General features: G+C 47.6%; 1 protein-coding gene across 1 annotated transcript in view; it reads right to left on the bottom strand.

Moving 5' to 3' along the window:
* The window catches only part of ino80db (INO80 complex subunit Db), a 126,410-nt gene extending 112,181 nt beyond the window's left edge, over positions 1–14,229 (bottom strand). Inside the window, 1 exon segment of the mRNA XM_038787283.1 lies at positions 14,083–14,229. Within this exon segment, the coding sequence (XP_038643211.1) occupies positions 14,083–14,131 (49 nt within the window). The 5' untranslated portion in view covers positions 14,132–14,229.
* Positions 14,230–19,400: the final 5,171 nt, after the last annotated feature.

Raw genomic sequence — 19,400 nt, 5'->3', positions numbered from 1 at the left:
ATGCTTTTTCCTTCAATTTGATACTCTCCCTTATTTCCATAGATATCCACGGTCGATTTTCCCTCTTTCTACCGTCCTTCCTTTTTGTTGGTATAAACCTTTGCTGAGCACTGTGAAAAATCGCTTGGAAGGTTCTCCACTGTTCCTCAACTGTTCCACCATAAAGTCTTAGCTCCCAGTCTACCTTAGCTAGTTCTTCTCTCATCCCATTGTACTCTCCTTTGTTTAAACGCAAAACACTAGTATTTGATTTTACTTTCTCACCCTCCATCTGTATTTTAAATTCCACCATATTGTGATCGCTCCTTCCGAGAGGATCCCCAACATGAAGTTTGGCATGTTACAGCCGACGCGTCTGTAGGTCACTTACAAGGACCGGCACTTTTATTTTGAGCCCCCGGAGGAGGCGTGGGCCTTTGTGCAGGCTGAGAAGTTGGACTCTGACTGAGGGTCGGGGGTTTGTAAATAACTGTGTTAACCTTTGGTGGGAAGGGTCTCTGTTTTATGCTGTTTTAAGTTGGTTGTGGGTTGTTTCTTGGGCGGGTGGGGTGCTGTCTTTTTTGCTTGGGTGGGGTCAGGCAGAGGGAAAGCACGGGCTTTTCTTCTGTTTCCCGCGTTGTGGGTGGATGGGGGCGGGGTCGGAGCTGAGAAGCGCGGGCTTTTTTCCCGCGCGAAAGCAGGAGGGGGAGAAGGAGGGTCTGCTGATGGGCCTGGGGGAGGAGGAGTAGCCCCACGTTGGGGGGGGGGGGGATGGTCAGAGGTGTGGCGGGAGTCGCCGGGGTGAGCAGAAGTTAGCTGGCTCACGGGAGTGCTGGGAGGGCTCCTAGCCTTGGGGGGGGGGGGGGTACCGGGTTGCTGCTGAAATGGCCAGGGAGGAGCTGGAGTATGCAGGGGGGGCCGGGGTGGGGGTTTGCCGCCGTGGGGAACGGACCGAGTGGGGGGCGCTGGCCTGGGACGGGCAGGGGACGGGTTATGGCTAGTCGGTAGGGGAGGGGGACAGGGAGCCCTCCGATCCGGCTGATAACTTGGAATGTGAGGGGGCTGAATGGGCCGGTCAAACAGGCCCGGGTGTTTACGCACCTGAAGGGGCTGAAGGCGGACGTGACTATGCTTCAGAAGACGCACCTGAAGATGGCGGACCAGGTTAGACTGAGGAAGGGCTGGGTAGGCCAGGTGTTTCATTCGGGGCTGGATGCAAAAAAAATCGGGGGGGTGGCGATTCTGGTGGGAAAAAGGGTGTCGTTTGAGGCATCAACGGTGGTGGCTGACAGTGGAGGGAGGTATGTGATGGTGAGCGGCAAGTTGCAAGGGGAGCGGGTGGTGCTGGTGAATGTCTATGCCCCAAATTGGGACGATGCAGGCACTTTTTGGACAGGCTGCGATTTCCGAAGGTGGAGGAGGGACAGGTGGAGGGGCTGGGGGCGCCGATTGAGCTGGTCAAAGGGATAGGCAGCATGCAGTCGGGGAAGGCGCCGGGGCCGGATGGGTGTCCGGTCGAATTTTATAAAATGTATGCAGACCTGTTGGGTCCCCTGCTGGTTAGGACCTTTAACGAGGCGGGGGGGGGGGGGGGGGGGGGGGCTTTGCCCCCGACTATGTCACGGGCGCTGATTTCCTTGATCGTTAAACGGGACAAGGACCCCCTGCAGTGTGGATCATATAGGCCGATCTCATTGTTAAATGTGGATGCCAAGCTGTTGGCAAAGATCTTGGCCTCAAGGATAGAGGACTGTGTGCCGGGGGTCATTCATGAGGACCAGACGGGGTTTGTGAAGGGAAGGCAGTTGAACACCAATATACGTAGGCTTCTGAATGTCATAATGATGCCGGTGGTAGAAGGGGAGGCGGAGATAGTGGTAGCATTAGACACGGAGAAGGCCTTTGATAGGGTTGAGTGGGGGTATCTGTGAGAGGTGTTGGATAGGTTTGGGGAGGGGTTTGTCAGTTGGGTGAGGCTGTTATACGAGGCCCTGATGGTGAGCGTAGCCACGAATAGGAGGAGATCGGAGTACCTTCGGTTGTACCGGGGGACGAGACAAGGGTGTCCCCTGTGCTCTTTGCGTTGGCAATTGAGCCCCTGGCATTGAGGGAGTCGAGGAATTGGAGGGGTCTGGTGCGGGGTGGGGAGGAGCACCGAGTGTCTTATACGCAGATGACTTGTTGCTATATGTGGCGGACCCAGTGGGGGGAATGCCGGAGGTGATGAAGATCCTTAGGGAATTTGGGGGCTTTTCTGGATACAAGCTCAACCTGGGTAAGAGTGAGCTGTTCGTCGTGCACCCGGGGGATCAAGAGGAGGGGATTGGTAGGCTCCCGCTGAAAAGGGCAGGGAGGAGCTTTCGGTACCTGGGAGCCCAGGTGGCTAGGAGCTGGGGGTCCCTTCACAAGCTTAACCTCACTAGGCTGGTGGAGCAAATGGAGGAGGAGTTTAAAAGATGGGACATGTTGCCGCTGTCGCTGGCGGGCAGGGTGCAGTCCATCAAGATGACGGTGCTCCAGAGGTTTTTGTTCCTGTTCCAGTGCCTCCCCATCCTTATCCCGAAGGCCTTTTTTAGGAGGGTTAACAGGAGTATTACAGGATTTGTATGGGCGCATGGGACTCCGAGGGTGAGAAGTGTGTTTTTGGAGCGGGGCAGGGAAAGGGGGGGTCTGGCGTTGCCCAACCTCTGTGGGTACTACTGGGCTGCCAACGCAGCGATGGTGCGTAAGTGGGTAAGGATTTCAGACGTGTACCACATCATGCAGGAGGTGGATGAGGCCTCGGTGGAGGAGCTGAGGGTAAATGGGAGGAGGAGCTGGGTGAGGAGATTGAGGAGGGGACGTGGGCGGATGCCCTGGAAAGAGTGAATTCCTCCTTTTCCTGTGCGAGGCTTAGCCTCATACAGTTCAAGGTGCTGCACAGGGCCCACATGACCGGGACGAAGATGAGTAGGTTTTTTGGGAGCGAAGACAGGTGTGCTAGGTGCTCGGGGAGCCCAGTGAACCACGCCCATATGTTCTGGGCATGCCCAGCGCTGGGGGAGTTTTGGAAGGGGGTAGCAAGGACGGTGTTGAGGGTGGTAGGATCCAGGGTCAAGCCAGGCTGGGGACTCGCAATTTTTGGGGTTGCAGTGGAGCCGGGAGTGCAGAAGGCGAAAGAGGCCGGTGTTCTGGCCTTTGCGTCCCTAGTAGCCCGGCGGAGGATTTTGCTTCAATGGAAGGATGCGAGGCCCCCAAGCGTGGAGGCCTGGATCAATGATATGGCGGGGTTTATTAAATTGGAGAGGGTGAAATTTGCCCTGAGGGGATCAGTACAGGGTTTCTTTAGGCGGTGGCAGCCTTTCCTGGACTTCCTGGCAGAACGGTAGGAAAATAGGCCAGCAGCAGCAGCAACCCGGGGGGTGGGTGTTTGGTTTTGCGGGTTATTGTGTTTTTCTTTTGTTGTTGTTGTTAATACTGTTTTCTTGTTGTTATTTTCTGTTTTTGATATGTTTTTGAAAATCTCAATAAAAATTATTTTTTTTTAAATGGATGCGGAGAAGGCATTTGACCAGGTGGATTGGCGGTACCTGTTTGAGGTCTTGGGAAGGTTCGTGTTTAGGCCGAAGTCTGTGGCCTGTTATATGTGGCACCGAAGGAGAGAGTGTGTGGACCAACGACATGGGCTCACAAAACTGCACAGGAGAAGGTGGTAGGGGTGCCCACTGCCGCTGTTGTTTGCGTTAGCAATAGAGCCTGTGGCAATGGCTTAAGGGGGTCCAGAGAACGGCTAGGGATTACGAGGGGACGAAGGGAGCATTGGGTGTCACTGTACGCAGACGACCTACTATTGTATGTTTCCGACCCACTGGAAAGCATGGAGAGGATCATGCGTCTGCTAAACTGGGAAGTTTAGGGCGTTCTTGAGCTATAAGCTAAATGGAGGGGAAAGTGAAGTATTCCCAGTGAAAAGGTTGGGTCGGCGAGAGACAGGTTTAGATATCTGGGGATTCAGGTAGCGAGGGAATGGGTGCTACATATGATGCTACATAAATGGAATCTAACAAAGCTGATGGAGGAGGTGAGGGAGGATCTGAAGAGATGGGACTCATTACACCCGACTTTGGCAGGGAGGGTCCAAGCGGTGAAGATGTACATCCTGCCGAGGTTCCTGTTAGATTCCAGACACTTCCGATCTTTGTACCGAGGGCCTTCGTTCAAAAACTGGATATGATTATCTCAGACTTTGTATGGGTAGGGAAGGCGCCACGGGTTAAGAGGATCCTGTTACAGAGACAGAAGGGAGGGGTGGCGTTGTTCAACCTGCTACACTATTACTGGGTGGCAAACGTGGAGAAGGTTAGGTCGCGGTGAGAAGGAGGGGGCAGAATGGGTTTAGACGGAGGAAGAATTCTGTTGGGGGTCCAGCTTGAAGGCTATGGTGACAGCGGCATTGCCGACAGCGCCACAGACATATGCGGAGAGCGCGATGGTAAAGTCCACAGTAACGGTCTGGAATCAGCTGAGGAGGCATTTCAGGATAGAAGGGATGTTGGTGCTGGCGCCACTGTGCGAAAACGACGGTTTCAAGGGGGTGGGGTACATAGAAGAAGCGGAGAGAAGGTGAGGGATTTGCCAGTATAGAGGAACTAAAAGAGAGGGTAGAGCTCCCCAGAGGAAGTGAGTTTAGGTTAGGTAAGGGACTTCATGCGGAATGTTTGGAAAGAGTTCCAAAATGTGACCTCCTCATGCGCAAGGATGAGCCAGATACAGTTCAAGGTTGTCCACAGGGTACATATGATCTCGGGCAAGAATGAGTGGGTTCTTCCAGGGAGTGACAGACGGGTGTGAGAAGTGTGGGCGGGGACCAGCGTATCACGCACATACATTCTGGGGCTGCGGAAAGTTGGAGAGATTCTGGGCGGGTATGCCCACAGTGTTAACAAGGATAGTGGCGATTTTTTGGATATCAGAGAAGCCGGAGTTGATGTAGGGGAGGAGGACCAACGTTGGGGCCTTTGCCTCTCTGATTGCCCAGCGAAGAATTCTGTTGGAGTGGCAGCCAGAAACGCCGCCAGGGGTGGCGACCTGACTGGGGAACTTGTGGTTTTCTTAGCTAGAAAAGGTCACGAACGAATTAAGAGGTTCAGCAGAGGGCTTCGAGGCAAGGTGGGGGGTGTTCGTGGTTGTCTTTGAGGAGCTATTCGGCGCGAGGGGGGGGGTGAAAAAGGGAAAAATTTGTACAAACTGCATAGTTGTGTGTTGGGGAGTTAGCTCCTGAATAGTTTCTGTTTAGTAACATTTAATATAAGTTTAGAACAAATACATTAAAATACACAAAGAAAGGAAAGTAAACTGTGAAGAGGATATGAGGCTACAAAGGGACATAGCTAAGTTAAGCGAGTGGAAGCCATATTCGGGGTGTCGGATCCGTCAGGGTTGGAAGCGGGTGTGGAGGTAGATGTCTTGGCCTTCCCCTTGGGAATCGCCCAAAGGCAAATTCTGTTGGGTTGGAGGTCGGCTTCTCCACCCTATGCCTTGGCGTGGCGGGGGGAGGGGGGGGGGGGGGATCAGCTGAAGTTCTTAACCCTCAAGAAAGTAAAGTTTGAGCTGACGGGGAGGGTGGAAGGGTTCTACACCTCATGGGCCTTGTTCATCATGCATTTTCATGAATTGGATGAAATCGAACATTGGGGAGAGGGTGCAGTTTGGAATGTATAAGTTATTAATGATTCTTTTTCATTGCCGTTTTGTATTCAAAAAATTGGGAGCTGTTTGAGGGTGGTGGGATAAGGGGATTGTTGGCTATGGGATTGCCATTATACTGGTTGTTATTGTTGATTATCTGTTGTTGTAAATTTTGAGAAAATATGAAAAAGGAGAATAAAAATATTTATTTAAAAAAAGTTGTGAGTGGGCAAAAATCTGGCAAATGGAGTATAATGCGGCATATGTTAAATGATCCACTTTCACAGGAAGGATAAAAAATAAACTAAATGGTGAAAGATTGAGGAACTAATTCAGAAGGATCTGGGTGTCCTAGTGCATGAATCATAAAAGACTAGTATGCAGGTACAGCAGGTAATCAGGGAAGCTGATAGAATGTCATTATTTATTGCAAGGAGAACGGAATTCAAAAGTCAGGAGTTTATGCAGCAGTTATGTGGGCACTAGTGAGACCACATCCGGAGTACTGTGCACAGTATTGGTATCTTTATTGAAGGCATAAATGCGACAATTCACTGGAATTTTGAAGAGTAAGAGGTGACTTGATTGAAACCTTGAATGCCCTGAGAAGACTTGACAGGGTGGATATGGAGCGAGTGTTCCTACTGTGGGCATATCTAGAACTAGAGGTCACGGTTTAAAAATAGGAGGTCACTCATTTCATACAGAGATGAGGAGAATTTTTTTCTCAGTCATGAGTCTCTGGAACTCACCTCCTCAAATCATGGTGGAGGCAGAGTTTCTGAATATTTTTAAGGCTGGGCTAGACAGATTCTTGAGTAACAAGGGAATGAAAGGTTATTGGGGTAGGCAGGGATGCGGGGTTGAGGTTTCGAGGGGGCGAGTGCCTTACTCCTAATTCATACGTCTGTATTCAGTCAAATTAATACTTACTAGAAAACATTTCAAAAAGTAATCCATTGCGGGCGGCACAGTGATTAGCACTGCTGTCTCACGGCGCCAAGGTCCCAGGTTCAATCCCGGCTCTGGGTCATTGTCCGTGTGACATTTGCGCATTCTCCCTATGTATGCATGGGTTTCGCCCCCACAACCCAAAAGATGTGCAGGGTAGGTGGATTGGCCACACTAAATTGCCCCTTAATTGGAAAAAATTAATTGGGTACTCTAAATTTATTTTAAAAAGCAATCCATTGCAGGCACCCCATAGAGATAAATAAGGCACAATATAACGTCTACTATGCAGGGACAAGAGAACAGCAGGTTACACAGCAAACAGCACCTCATTCATAAATGTGAATAATTGATTAAAAAAGTCACATATTCAACACAGAGACAACATACATTATTCACATACTGTATATACAAAACATGCATTCAGTATACTGTCCCATTGCATGTATGTGTATACCCACACACCCATGTACTACCCGTGTGGATTTTCTCATCTAGACCAACAAAAAAAAACTTATGCGTGTGTGCATTCATCTATCACTGGCAATACCACACCAAATACTAATTGTTTATTAATTTCACATCAAGATCCACGTTTTGGTTTTGTTAAGTATTGTGCCATTAACTCACGGAGTGCAGCTCCCCTTTCCTGGCTTCAAATGTTCATCTCCTCGGCAGCCTAATCAATTATCTATTAAATCATTGGCATCACCATTGCAACGGATGACGACAGTGCATATACAATCATGACAATCAGTTTTGGATGCAAAAGACAGAATGACCCAACTGGGCATTCTCCCCATAGTCCAGTCAATTTTTGCCCTTCAATCAACATCACTAAAGCACAGACTATTTCACTGCAGTTCGTGGGAATTTGCTGTGTGCAAATTGGCTGTCAAATTACCTTCAGAACAACAGTGACAACACTTCAAAAGTATTTCCTTGGCTGTCAAGCTCTACAGGCGTCCTGCTGTTGTGCAAGGTCAGGTGCAGAAACATGGGATTTAGGAACAGGCCATTCGGCCCTTTGAGTCTGCTCTGCCTTTCAATAAGATCACGGCTGAACCGGTTGTAGTCTCAATTCCCCTAAACTCCATTGTCTATCAAAAATCCATCTAACTCTGAATAGAAGTTATTTATTTCCATATACTTCGATCTTGTAAAAGAAAACCTCTATGCAACACACTTTGGACATAATTTCACGTTATTTGCATGGCAACCACCAGCAATGACAAGCCCATATGCATAGCTACTTCACCATTGCATTGTACAGCTTTGCTAGCTTTCTTTCTCGCTTCGGGTAAATGTAGTGCACGATGCTCACCCATGTTCCGTTGATCCTTATTAAAATCCTTGTGGACAACAGGTTTAACTGCAACACGAGTGGGTTAAAATCTTACGAGGCCTCCGAGACTATTATAATAATATTTATTGTCATAAGTAGGCTTACATTAACACTGCAATGAAGTTACTGTGAAAAGCCCCTAGTCGCCACATTCCGGCGCTTGTTCGGATACACAGAGGGAGAATTCAGAATGTCCAAATTACCTAACAGCACGTCTTTCGGGACATATAAACCGGAGCTCCCGGAGGAAACCCATGCAGACACGGAGAGAACATACAGACTCCGCACAGACAGTGACCCAAGCTGGGAATCGAACCTGGGACCCTGGCGCTGTGAATCTACAGTGCTAACCACTGTGCTGCGTGCACCAGCGACAACTCAGTGTAAACTCCTTTCAGAAGGCTGCTGGTTAAATAGCACCGAAGAAAATATTGAACCTTTCAAAATTTGCTTCAGGAAAATGTGAATATTCAGAGTAACGCTTCTGCAAAGCTATTAATTCCACTTTGGAACCACAAAGATGATAATTCAGCTATTGCGAGTAATAGGACACAAAAACAGCCACTCAGTATGTGCACACATTTAACAGTCGCTGGAAAAAGTTCAATTCACAGTCTAATAAAAATTATACAACAAATGTGATTAAAAGTCTATCTTTCAAAAAGTTTTAAAAGCACTTGATGATAACAAGTCAATGATTTAATTGCAATGGGGGTCGATTCAACTCAGTGGGCTAGACAGCTGGTTTACGATGCAGAACAAGGCCAGCAGCGTGGGTTCAATTCCCATACTGAGGCTATTCATGAAGGCCCGGCCTTCTCAACCTTGCCCCTCACCTGAGGTGCGGTGATCCTCAGGTTAAACCACCAGTCAGCTCTCCCCCCTCAAAAGGTGAAATCAGTCTATGGTCATGTGGGACTATGGCAACTTTACCTTACCTTACAGAGATCTACTCAAAGCTTTGATTTATTATTGTCACATGTATTAATATAGTGAAAAGTTTTGTTGCTTGCATGCTATACAGACAACGCATACCGTACATAGGGAAGGAAAGAGAGACTACAGAATGTAATGTTACAGTCATAACTAGGATGTAGAGAAAAGATCAACTTAATACGAGGTAGGTCCATTCAAAAGTCTGTTGGCAGCAGGGAAGAAGCTGTTCTTGAGTCGGTTGGTACGTGACCTCAAACTTTTGTATCTTTTTCCTGACGGAAGACGGTGGAAGAGAGTATGTCCGTGGTGCGTGGGGTCCTTAATTATGCTGGTTGCCTTTCCAAGTCAGCGTGAATTATAGACTGAGTCAATGGATGGGAGGCTGGTTTGCACGGTGGACTGGGCTACATTCACGACCTTTTGTAGTTTCCTGCAGTCTTGAGCAGAGCAGGAACCATATCAAGCTGTGATACAACCAGAAAGAATGCTTTCAATGGTGCGTGCATCTGTAAACGTTGGCGAGAGTCGTAGCAGTGTCATCTGTAAATTGCAGTGGTTACCCACTCTGGGCTTATTATTTAATAGTTTAATGCGCGCAAGGTAGCTCAATGCTGTGAATTTATCCAATACAAGTCTGATACCACTGCCCCCCTTACCCTAAGTGATTCCAATCAAGTGACAGCCACAGTACAAAAATGAATAAACTTGTATTCATAATCGCATTGTTTACAACTTCAGCACATGTCAAAGTGCTCTACAGCAAATGACGTACTTTAGAAAATATTTTATTGAGGCATTTCTAATTCTAACATTTGAACATTCTAAACAGAGCAGTCCAACACACACAAAAACCCCACAATAACGTATCCAACTTCCCCCCGCTCTAACTCCTAGCTACCCATATATTAAGATTCCCTGCCCTTATTCTTCACTTCCATGCCCCCCACCCCCTCCTGCTGACGGTCAGTTTTCCTTAAATAAGTCGATGAAAGGCTGCCACCTCCGAGCGAACCCCTGCAGTGAACCCCTTAAGGCGAACCTAATCTTCTCTAGCCTAAGAAACCCTGCCGTTTCACTGACCCACAAACCCAGGCTTTGGAGGCTCCGAGTCCCTTCATCCCAGCAAAATCCGTCTCTGGGCCATCAGGGAGGCAAAGGCCAAAACATCGGCCTCTCGTCCCCCCGCTGGGCTCCCAGATCTTCCGACACTCCAAATATTGCCACCTCTGGATTCAGAGTCACCCTTCCTTCCAGGACCTCTAATATGACATACGAGAATCCCTGCCAAAATCCCCTCAGCTTCGGACACGCCCAAAACATAGGTATATGATTCGCTGGGCTTCCCTGCACCGCCCACACCTGTCCTACACCTCCTCAAAAAACCTACTCATCCGGGCCACCATCATGTGAGCCCTTTGGACCACCTTGAACTGATCATGCTGAGCCTGGTACATGACAAGGATGCATTGACTCTCCTCAGGGCCTTCTCCCATAGTCCGACTTCCAACTCCCCTCCCAATTCTTCCTCCCACTTCCTCTTCACCTCCCCGATTGGGACCCCTTCTCACTCCATCAGTTCCTTATATATTTCAGAGACCCTCCCCTCCCCAACCCCTGTTTTAGACATCACTTTATCCTGTAGTCCCTTAGAGGAAGGCGAGGGAAGCTTGGAACCTGCCTTTGGACAAAATCCCGTACCCGCAGGAACTGCAATCCGTTCCCACCCGGTAACTCAAACTCCTCCTCTGGCTCCTCCAAGCTCAGGAAACCCTCCTCAATGAAGAGATCCCCAAATCTCTAACCACTGCCATCTCTAAATCCTCCCCAGAGAAAACTTGTGATTATCACAGATCAGTGACCATACCGACGCTCCCTCCAGTCTCATGTGTTGCCTCCGTTGCCCCCACATTCTCAGGGCTGCCACTATCACTGGACTTGTGGAGTAACTAGCCGGCGAGAACGGCAAAGTTGCCGTTAGTTGAGCCTTCAGACTCGTGCCTTTACAAGATGCTGCCTCCACTCGCTCCAACACCAACCCCTCCCCCACTACCCATTTCCTAATCATCAAAATATTGGCCGCCCAATAATAGTTAATAAAGTTCGGAAGGGCCAAGCCCCCCTCACCGCACCCCCGCTCAAGAAGGACCTTCACCCTCAGGGCTTTCCCAGCCCAGATAAAACCCGAGATCGTCGCATTCACCTTCCTATAAAATGCCATGGGGACGAAGATTGGGAGACACTGAAACACAAACAGCAATGTCAGGAGGACTGTCATCTTCACAGTCTGTACCCTCCCCGCCAATGACAGCGGGAGTACATCCCACCTAGGGAAGTGCCCTTTCATTTGCTCAATCACCCTGCCCAAATTTAGTTTATGAAGCTGCCCCTAGTCCCTTGCCACCCGAATCCCCAGGTACGTAAAATTCCTTCCCACCACTTTGAACGGCATCTCCCTCAGTCTCCACTCCTCCCCCCTTGCCTGGATCGCAAAAACCTCACTTACATAGAACAAACAGTGCAGAAGGAGGCCATTCTGCACTGACCCACTTGAGCCCTCACTTCCACCCTATCCCTGTAATCCCTCCTAACCTTTTTGGTCACTAAGGGCAATTTATCATGGCCAATCCACCTAACCTGCTCAACTTTGGACTGTGGGAGGCAACTGGAGCACCTGGAAGAAACCCACGCAGACACGGGGCGAACGTGCAGACTCCGCACAGACAGTGACCCAGCAGGGAATCGAACGTGTGACCCTGGCGCTGTGAAGCCACAGTGCTATCCACTTGTGCTACCCACGCTGCCCAATATTCTTGCCCATATTCAGTTTGTAACCTGAGAACCGGCCAAATTCCTCCAGTATTCCCATAATTCCTGCGATTCTCCCCAACGGGTCTGTTATATAAAAGGAGTAAATCATCAACGTAGAGGAGACCCTATGTTCCACCCCCCCTCTCACTAGCCCCCACCAAATGTTCAATGCCCTCAGCACCATTGCCAAAGGCTCTATGGCCAGGGCAAACAGTAGTGGGGAGAGTGGACACCCCTGCCTTTTCCCCCTGCAGAGACTAAAATACTCTGATCGAACCCGGTTGGTCCTTACATTCACCACCGGTGCCTGATAGGGGCTGGTTTAGCACACTGGGCTAAATCGCTGGCTTTTAAAGCAGACCCAGGCAGGCCAGCAGCACGGTTCAATTCCTGTACCAGCCTCCCTGAACAGGCGCCGGAATTTGGCGTCTACGGGCTTTTCACAGTAACTTCATTGAAGCCTACTTGTGACAATAAGCGATTTTCATTTTCATGATGTAGCAACTAGATTGCATGTAATAAAAGCCAGATGAATTAGCTATGAGCAAGCCTTCAATGGTGTGAAAGACGTGTTCCCTTTTCTTTGGTTTATACCTCACACAACTCACACAAGAAACCCTCCTGCTCTGTTTCCCATCCATTTTCTCCCTTCCTCAGGCTCCCTTCATCCTCCAGTAACTCACGATAGCACAAGTGGCTAGCACTGTGGCTTCACAGCACCAGGGTCCCAGGTTCGATTCTCCGCTGGGACACTGTCTGCGAGGAATCTGCAGGAGTTCTCCCCGTGTCTGCGTGGGTTTCCTCCGGGTCCTCCCGTTTCCTCCCACAGTCCAATGCCGTGCAGGTTAGGTGGATTGGCCATGATAAATTGCCCTTAGTACCCAAAAGAGTTCGGAGGGGTAACTGGGTTACGGGGATAGGGTGGAAGTGAGGGTTTAAGTGGGTCGGCGCAGACTCGATGGTCGAATGGCCTCCTTCTGCACTGTATGTTCTATTGGCCTCTTGTTGTTAATGAGCCTCAGCTGCAAGTACTATTGAAATGCCAATGCAACCTTTTCCTCGTTACACATTCATTTTCCAGCCAGGGTCATGGATAATCATCAGGAGTAGGAAACCTGATCTTGGGCTGTCTCAATCGGATACTAGCCAAATAAGTGAGCCCACGTGAAAGGGCACCATTGCCACGACTACATACAGATAATCCTGCAATTCACCTCCGATTTTAAAAGGGTGTTGCTAGCTCTATTCCAGAAAGCCAGTCGATAAAAGGATAACTGGAGCCAATTTTTACATACTTCCATACAAATTCATTGACAGTTACAGATTCAAGCAAGCACCCCCTAAACCAAAAACTGCAGTCAGTGTCTAAGAGTCCACCACCTGCCTCAAATTAAATGCAATTAACACACAGTTACCACTGGCTAAACCTCCCATATAGTTTGCCAACTCTATGGTGACACCACTTAGATTTAATACATTGCCTCCCTACAAAGTTTCTCCTCTCACTCGCCCGCCAAGCTGATCTTGTCCACAAGATCCATCTCTAGTTCCGCATCAAGTGACACAAAACAGCTGACCATTCAACTTCTCTATAGCCCTCCGTGCTAGCTGATATTTTAAATGGTTCCCTCTTCTCGGATACAATTCTCCTCCTTCCCAATAAAGAAAACATATTCCCGCAAAAACGCCTGAACCTTTTATCCTCGCAAACTCCAACCTATCCTTCGTTTCCAAATCCCAAGAATATATCGTCACCTCCGAAATTAATGCTGTTAATCCCCAACTCCATTCAGGTTGGCCCTACACCACATGGATTACAGCAGCAAAAGGAGTTGACCTGCACAACCTTTGCATGGGCAATTTTTAAAAATATTTATTTGCAGGCCCGGCCAGCATTTATTGCCCAACTCTAATTGTCATCGAGACGGTGGTGGTGAGCCGCCTTTTTGAACTGCTGCAAGACCAATAGTGTAGGTACAACCACAGTGCTGTTAGGCGAGGGGTTCTAGGATTTTGACCCAACAGTAGTGAAGAAACAGTGATTTATTTCCAAGTCAGGATGGTGCATGTGGTGGTGTTCCAGGAATCTGCTGCACTTGTCCTTCTAGATGGTAGTTGCCATGGGCTTGGAAGGTGCTGCCTAAAAGGAGCCTTGGTGAGTCCTGCAGAGTATCTTGTAAATGGTACGTACTGCTGCTACTGTTCATTGGTGGTGGTGAAAGTGAATGTTTGTGGAAGGAGTGCCAATCAAACAGACCGCCCACCGTATGCCAGATGGCGCCGAGCCTCCAGAACTTTGCCGGAGATGCATTCATCCAGACAAGCGGAAAGCTACTCACGACACGCACACCCCATAGATTGTGGACAGACTTTGAGTCAGGACTCAAGTTACTCACCGCAGGACTCCAAGCCTCCAACCTGCTCTTGCAGCCACAGCACCCACATGGGCAGTCCAGCTCAGCCTCCAGCCAACACCCCAGGTTGCTGACAGTGGGTGGTACACTATGAACATCAAGGGCAACGCCAGACCCTCTCCCGCTAGAGATGCCCACTGCCCAGCACCTGTACGGTGCGAATGCTACCCGCTAGCCAAAACCCAGATACTGTCCAGATCTCACTGCACCTAAACACATCCCGTTTCAGCATCCGAGGAGTTGCGAACAGTGCTGAACGCCGTGAAACCACCGGCAATTGGGAATGGGCAGTAAATGTTGGCTTTTGCCAGGAAAGCCTACATACCACAGCAATTTTTTTTTTTAATTTTGACTCCTTACAGTACTTGCAATGCATTGCAATCTGACTTCGCTGCACTTCCTCTACCCTTTCTGCAGCCACCAACAGTATTGACCATTACATTCCCTTCCAATATCTCTGCTTTATTTCAACTGCCCTTATTTGGGTTCCTCTTCCATAATATCAGCCTGAGCACCTGCTGCTCACAATTCACTTCATGCCAATTCACCTGGCTGGCCTCTCAAATGTACAGGATCTGTATACCAGCTCGCCCCAAACTCTGCTGCCTGCACCCTGTTCTCCATTTAGCCCTGCTAATCCACCCTCTCATTTAAATGAGGCCATGCCACTCCATATATTTTTATAAAACCCCAGACTAAAGACTCCAGACTCAACAAAGACACAACTCTCCTTTCTTCTGCATTGCCCCCTCCTTTTGCCACATCATGTTGGCATTCAGCTCTTAATGCCTCATGCTCTGGAATTCCCTCCCCCAACCTCTCTACATTTCCCACTTCCTTTGAAGGCTCTCCTTAAAATCCATTTCTGACTTTCCTTTTGATCACCCCCCTCCTAATATTTTCTTCTTACCTTAATAATAATAATAATCTTTATCAGTGTCACAAGTAGGCTTACATTAACACCGCAATGAAGTTACTGTGAAAATCCCCTAGTCGACACATTCCGGCACCCATTCAGGTACACAGAGGGAGAATTCACTTGAACACAGTGGGAGAACTACCCTTGTAGTTAATGTTTTTCTTTTAACTGCGACATTGTGACTTGCAGGATGGAATATAAATATAAGTTTATATTTGATAGAGGGTGTCCTTCCAAAAACAGATCAGATGCTCCCTTCTGGCCATAAAAAAAATTGTGCACAAATTCAAAGGTCAGATTCTGTTTGGTGACAATTATGAGGACACATTCTACCAGTAGATAATTATAATCTTTATTAGTCTCACAAGCAGGCTTACATTCATACTGTAATGAAGTTACTGTGAAAATCCCCTAGTCGCCACACTGCGGTGCTTGTTCAGATACACTGAGGGAGAATTCAGAATGTCCAATTCACCCTGACAAGCACGGCTTTCACTTTTGTGGGAGAAAAACAGAACATCCGGAGGAAACCCACGCAGACATGGGGAGAACGGGCAGACTACACACAGACAGTGACCCAAGCCGGGAAATCGGACCCGGATCACTGTTTGCCGTGAAGCAACAGTGCAAACCACTGTGCTACCATGCCACCCATATACGATAACTTCCTCAAGAGACGAGGATATGAATAAATATAAATCTGATAGAGAGAATAAATATTAATCACATCACTGCATGAACTGATTCAAGACTGTCACAGAGCCCAGAGTCATGAAAGAGAGTACACACACATTGCTGGGCTGACAGGATTGCTGTAGCGTCCTGTGTGTTAATGACTGCCTCTATGATGTCAATTCAGCTGCCCCAACATATCGCACTCAGCGGCTTCAACCAGCCAGCTCTCATCGTCGTTGTCACCGTTGTTCAGCCAGGAACAAAAAAAAAGTCAGGTTGACAACAAGTCACATTAATGCAAATATTTCCAACAGTATGATGAAGAGAGTCCCTGATGACAGCCCATCTGCCAGCTCTCTCTGTGCTGGCTCTGTGATAGCATCCATCACTTCTGAACGACAAGGTCCAGAGTTCAAGTCCCACCACAGAGGTCGGAGTACAAACCTACGCTTTTAACAACGCATTCAGAGGATGAAAGTGTTACTGGCAAGATCGCATTTAATGCTCATTTAACCTGCCCCTCCAAAATGATTCCAGAGGGCAATTAAGACAGAACTACTTGTTGTGGCTGTTACAAAGAGGTCAGATTGCGTAAGAGCGGCAGATTTTCTTGAAATGACACTGGTGAATTAGTTGGTTTTTATTCTGACAATCAGATAGTTACATGGTCTAGGAATATAGACTCAAGAGCAGGCAACGGCCAATCAGTCCTTTGAGCCTTCTCGATCATCAACATTCCTCCTTCAACAAGATCACGGCTGATCTGGTTGTGGTCCCAATCCACTTTGTCATCTGTCCCCCCCATAACCCACAACTCCCTTGCCTACCAAAGCCTGCCAGAACCTCTGCTTCGACTAGATTCAATGACCCTGCCTCCGCTGCTTTCTGCGGAAGTCATACACATACTACCGACCTTCAGAGAAAATTATTCTCATCTTAAAGGAGTTTGACCTCGTATTCTTAAACTGTCCACCGCTATTATCCTCTCTCCCATATGTGGAAACATCCGTCTGGTACCGTACCCTCTATATACCCCCTCAGAATCTTACATATTCTACATGATCACCTCTCATTCACTAAATCCCATGGGTCTCGGCCCAACTTGTCCAGTCTCAGCTTTCAGAAAAGAAGCTTATCACAGAAATGAGTCATATGAATCTTTCTGAACTGTTTCTAATGCAATGTATCTTTATTTCAAATAAGGAGACAAAAAACATACCTAGTGCTTCCAATGAGGTAAGTTCCTGTACATCATTAATGCTAGCTTTATTTAATTAACTCGAATTTAAACTCCCCAGCTGCAGAGGTTGGGTTTGAACTTAATTTCCAAATCATTAGTCCAGGCCTCTGGATTTACTAGCCCAGTAACATAACACTATACTATTGTTCCCAAGTAGCTAACCATCAGGGGTGAGAGTCAGTGACAAGACCGCCATTATTATCACTTGCGGGGCATGTTCAGCTAGCTCAGGACAGCAGCTCAGGAATCAATCTCATTGGTGGGACTGGAGTCACATGCAGGTCAGGTTTGATTTTTAAAATAAATTTAAAGTACCATTTTTGTTCCAATTTAGGAGCAATTTAGCATGGCCAATTCACGTACCCTGCACAGCTTTGGGTTGTGGGGGTTGAGACCCATGCAGACATGGGGAGAATGTGCAAACTCCGCAAGGACAGTGACCTGGGGCCGTGATCGACCCAGGTCCTCAAGTCGTGAGGCAGCAGTGCTAACCACTGCACCGCCATAGGTTCAGATTTGATAAGGAAAACTTAGTTCCCTCCTAGACAGAAAGTGAAAACGAGATGCCACCCGCCATTGTACAATTCGAAACTTTCCTTCTTCAGAGGAACTCAAAGCACTTTTCCAAGTGTTGTGTACTAATGTTAGTCTCAAAACGTCAATATCATGAGAAAAGACATAGGATTAAGCAGTTACAGGTCTTATGATATTCTTTATAATTTCTTAAAATAGTTGCCTTTTACAAATGAGCCTGTAACACTAGTGTTATGTAACCCCAGGTTTAGGAGGGAAAATCTATAATCCAAAAAAAAAACTGTGTTTTGTCACAGTTCATGCGAATTCAGGACCATATCACACCATTCCATCTTGCTGCAATCTGTGAACAAATCTGATCGAGTGTGTGTATAATTAATACCCTTTCCTAAAATACTCCAGGTAACTCTCGAAAGATTCAATGAAGCCACAGAGCCAGAAAATATGGACAGCAGCAGGAAAATGTTTGTAGTGACAGCCTTTAATCCCCAGTTGCATTTAGAACAGTGGCATGTCCGACTTGTTTATAGTGAACTGGGGCAAGTAACATTAAAAAACAGACAGGATTCAGCCAAATGGAGTTCAAATCCCAGCATTTGAATTTTGCTAGAAAAATCTGAAAATAAATAGTTGGCAGCCATAAAGCGACTAAAGTTGTCGGATCATTATAAATACCAAATGGTTCGTTAAAGACCTGAAGGGAAGGAAACCTGGAGTTCTTACCACCTGTCTGGCCAACATGTGTCTCCACTCCCTACACTGACATAGTTGATTCCTAACTGCCCTTGGAAATTGTGTGACAGCCATTCAGACCTGAATCTCTCTCAGGGCAACTAGGAGTGGCCAATAAATGTGAACCTGGCCCACACGCTAACAAATAAAACATTTGTGAAAGCTTATCCTCTTCAATCAAGGGAGGTCAAGGCCACAATCTCATGAAAGGCATTAACTGCACAGGTGCACAATTTCTCAGTAGTTTGCATTGATTTTGCCATTTGTGGTGCTGACTTCTCTCCTGAGACCTCTCCACTGCTCTCTTCTGCTTGAAAAGACTACCAGTTTGACTAAGTTTTTGTTCACCAGTCTGATCACACTCATGCTTGTTGGGACATTTCACAAAGTTAAAGGGCACAGTATAAATGCGCATTATTCTTCTTGAACAAATTCTACCACAGTACAACATTCTGTCCTTTGGTACTGCAGTGGTGTTGTCAGCCACGATTCTGTGCTCAAGTCTGAAATGAGACTTGAACCCACGGTCTTCTGGCTCAGAGGCGAGAATGCCACCCACTGTGCCACAACTGATGTCACAGACCCAGTACCAGAACCTAGATACCAACACCAGCTCCACACTTTCCCACCACCTATCAAACCCCTACCTGGGAATTAAACAGATCATTAAGACTGGCTGCTCATTAAGAAAACATCCTCAGTGTGAACATTCTGTCAAGGCCTCTTTCCCCAATCGGAAACTGTGATAATTCCCAAATGGCATCCATGAAATTAAATAATAATCAAATGTTTGAATGTTGCAGGGATTTCATTGGACATCACCAGCGGCAAAGTGAAGTGAAATGACTGACGCTGGCAGCACTAAGGGGGCAATAATTCAGCAAATGGAGTTCAAATCTCAGCATTTGAATTTTGCTAGAAAAATCTGAAAGTAAATAGTTGGCAGCCATAAAAGCGACTAAAGTTGTCGGATCATCATAAATACCCAAATGGTTCGTTAAAGACCTGAAGGGAAGGAAACCTGGAGTTCTTACCCTGTCTGGCCAACATGTGTCTCCAGTCCTACACTGACGTAGTTGATTCTCAACTGCCCTTGGAAATTGTGTGAAGCCATTCGGATCTGAATCTCTCTCAGGGCAACTCGGGGTGGCCAATAAATGTGAACCTGGCCCACACGCTAACAAATAAAACATTTGTGAA

This window comes from Scyliorhinus canicula, chromosome 2 (assembly GCF_902713615.1).
Source record: "Scyliorhinus canicula chromosome 2, sScyCan1.1, whole genome shotgun sequence".
In the NCBI taxonomy this organism is placed as follows: domain Eukaryota; kingdom Metazoa; phylum Chordata; class Chondrichthyes; order Carcharhiniformes; family Scyliorhinidae; genus Scyliorhinus; species Scyliorhinus canicula.
The sequence above is the reverse complement of the archived record's forward strand: the minus strand, read 5'-3'. Positions and strand labels throughout refer to the sequence as shown.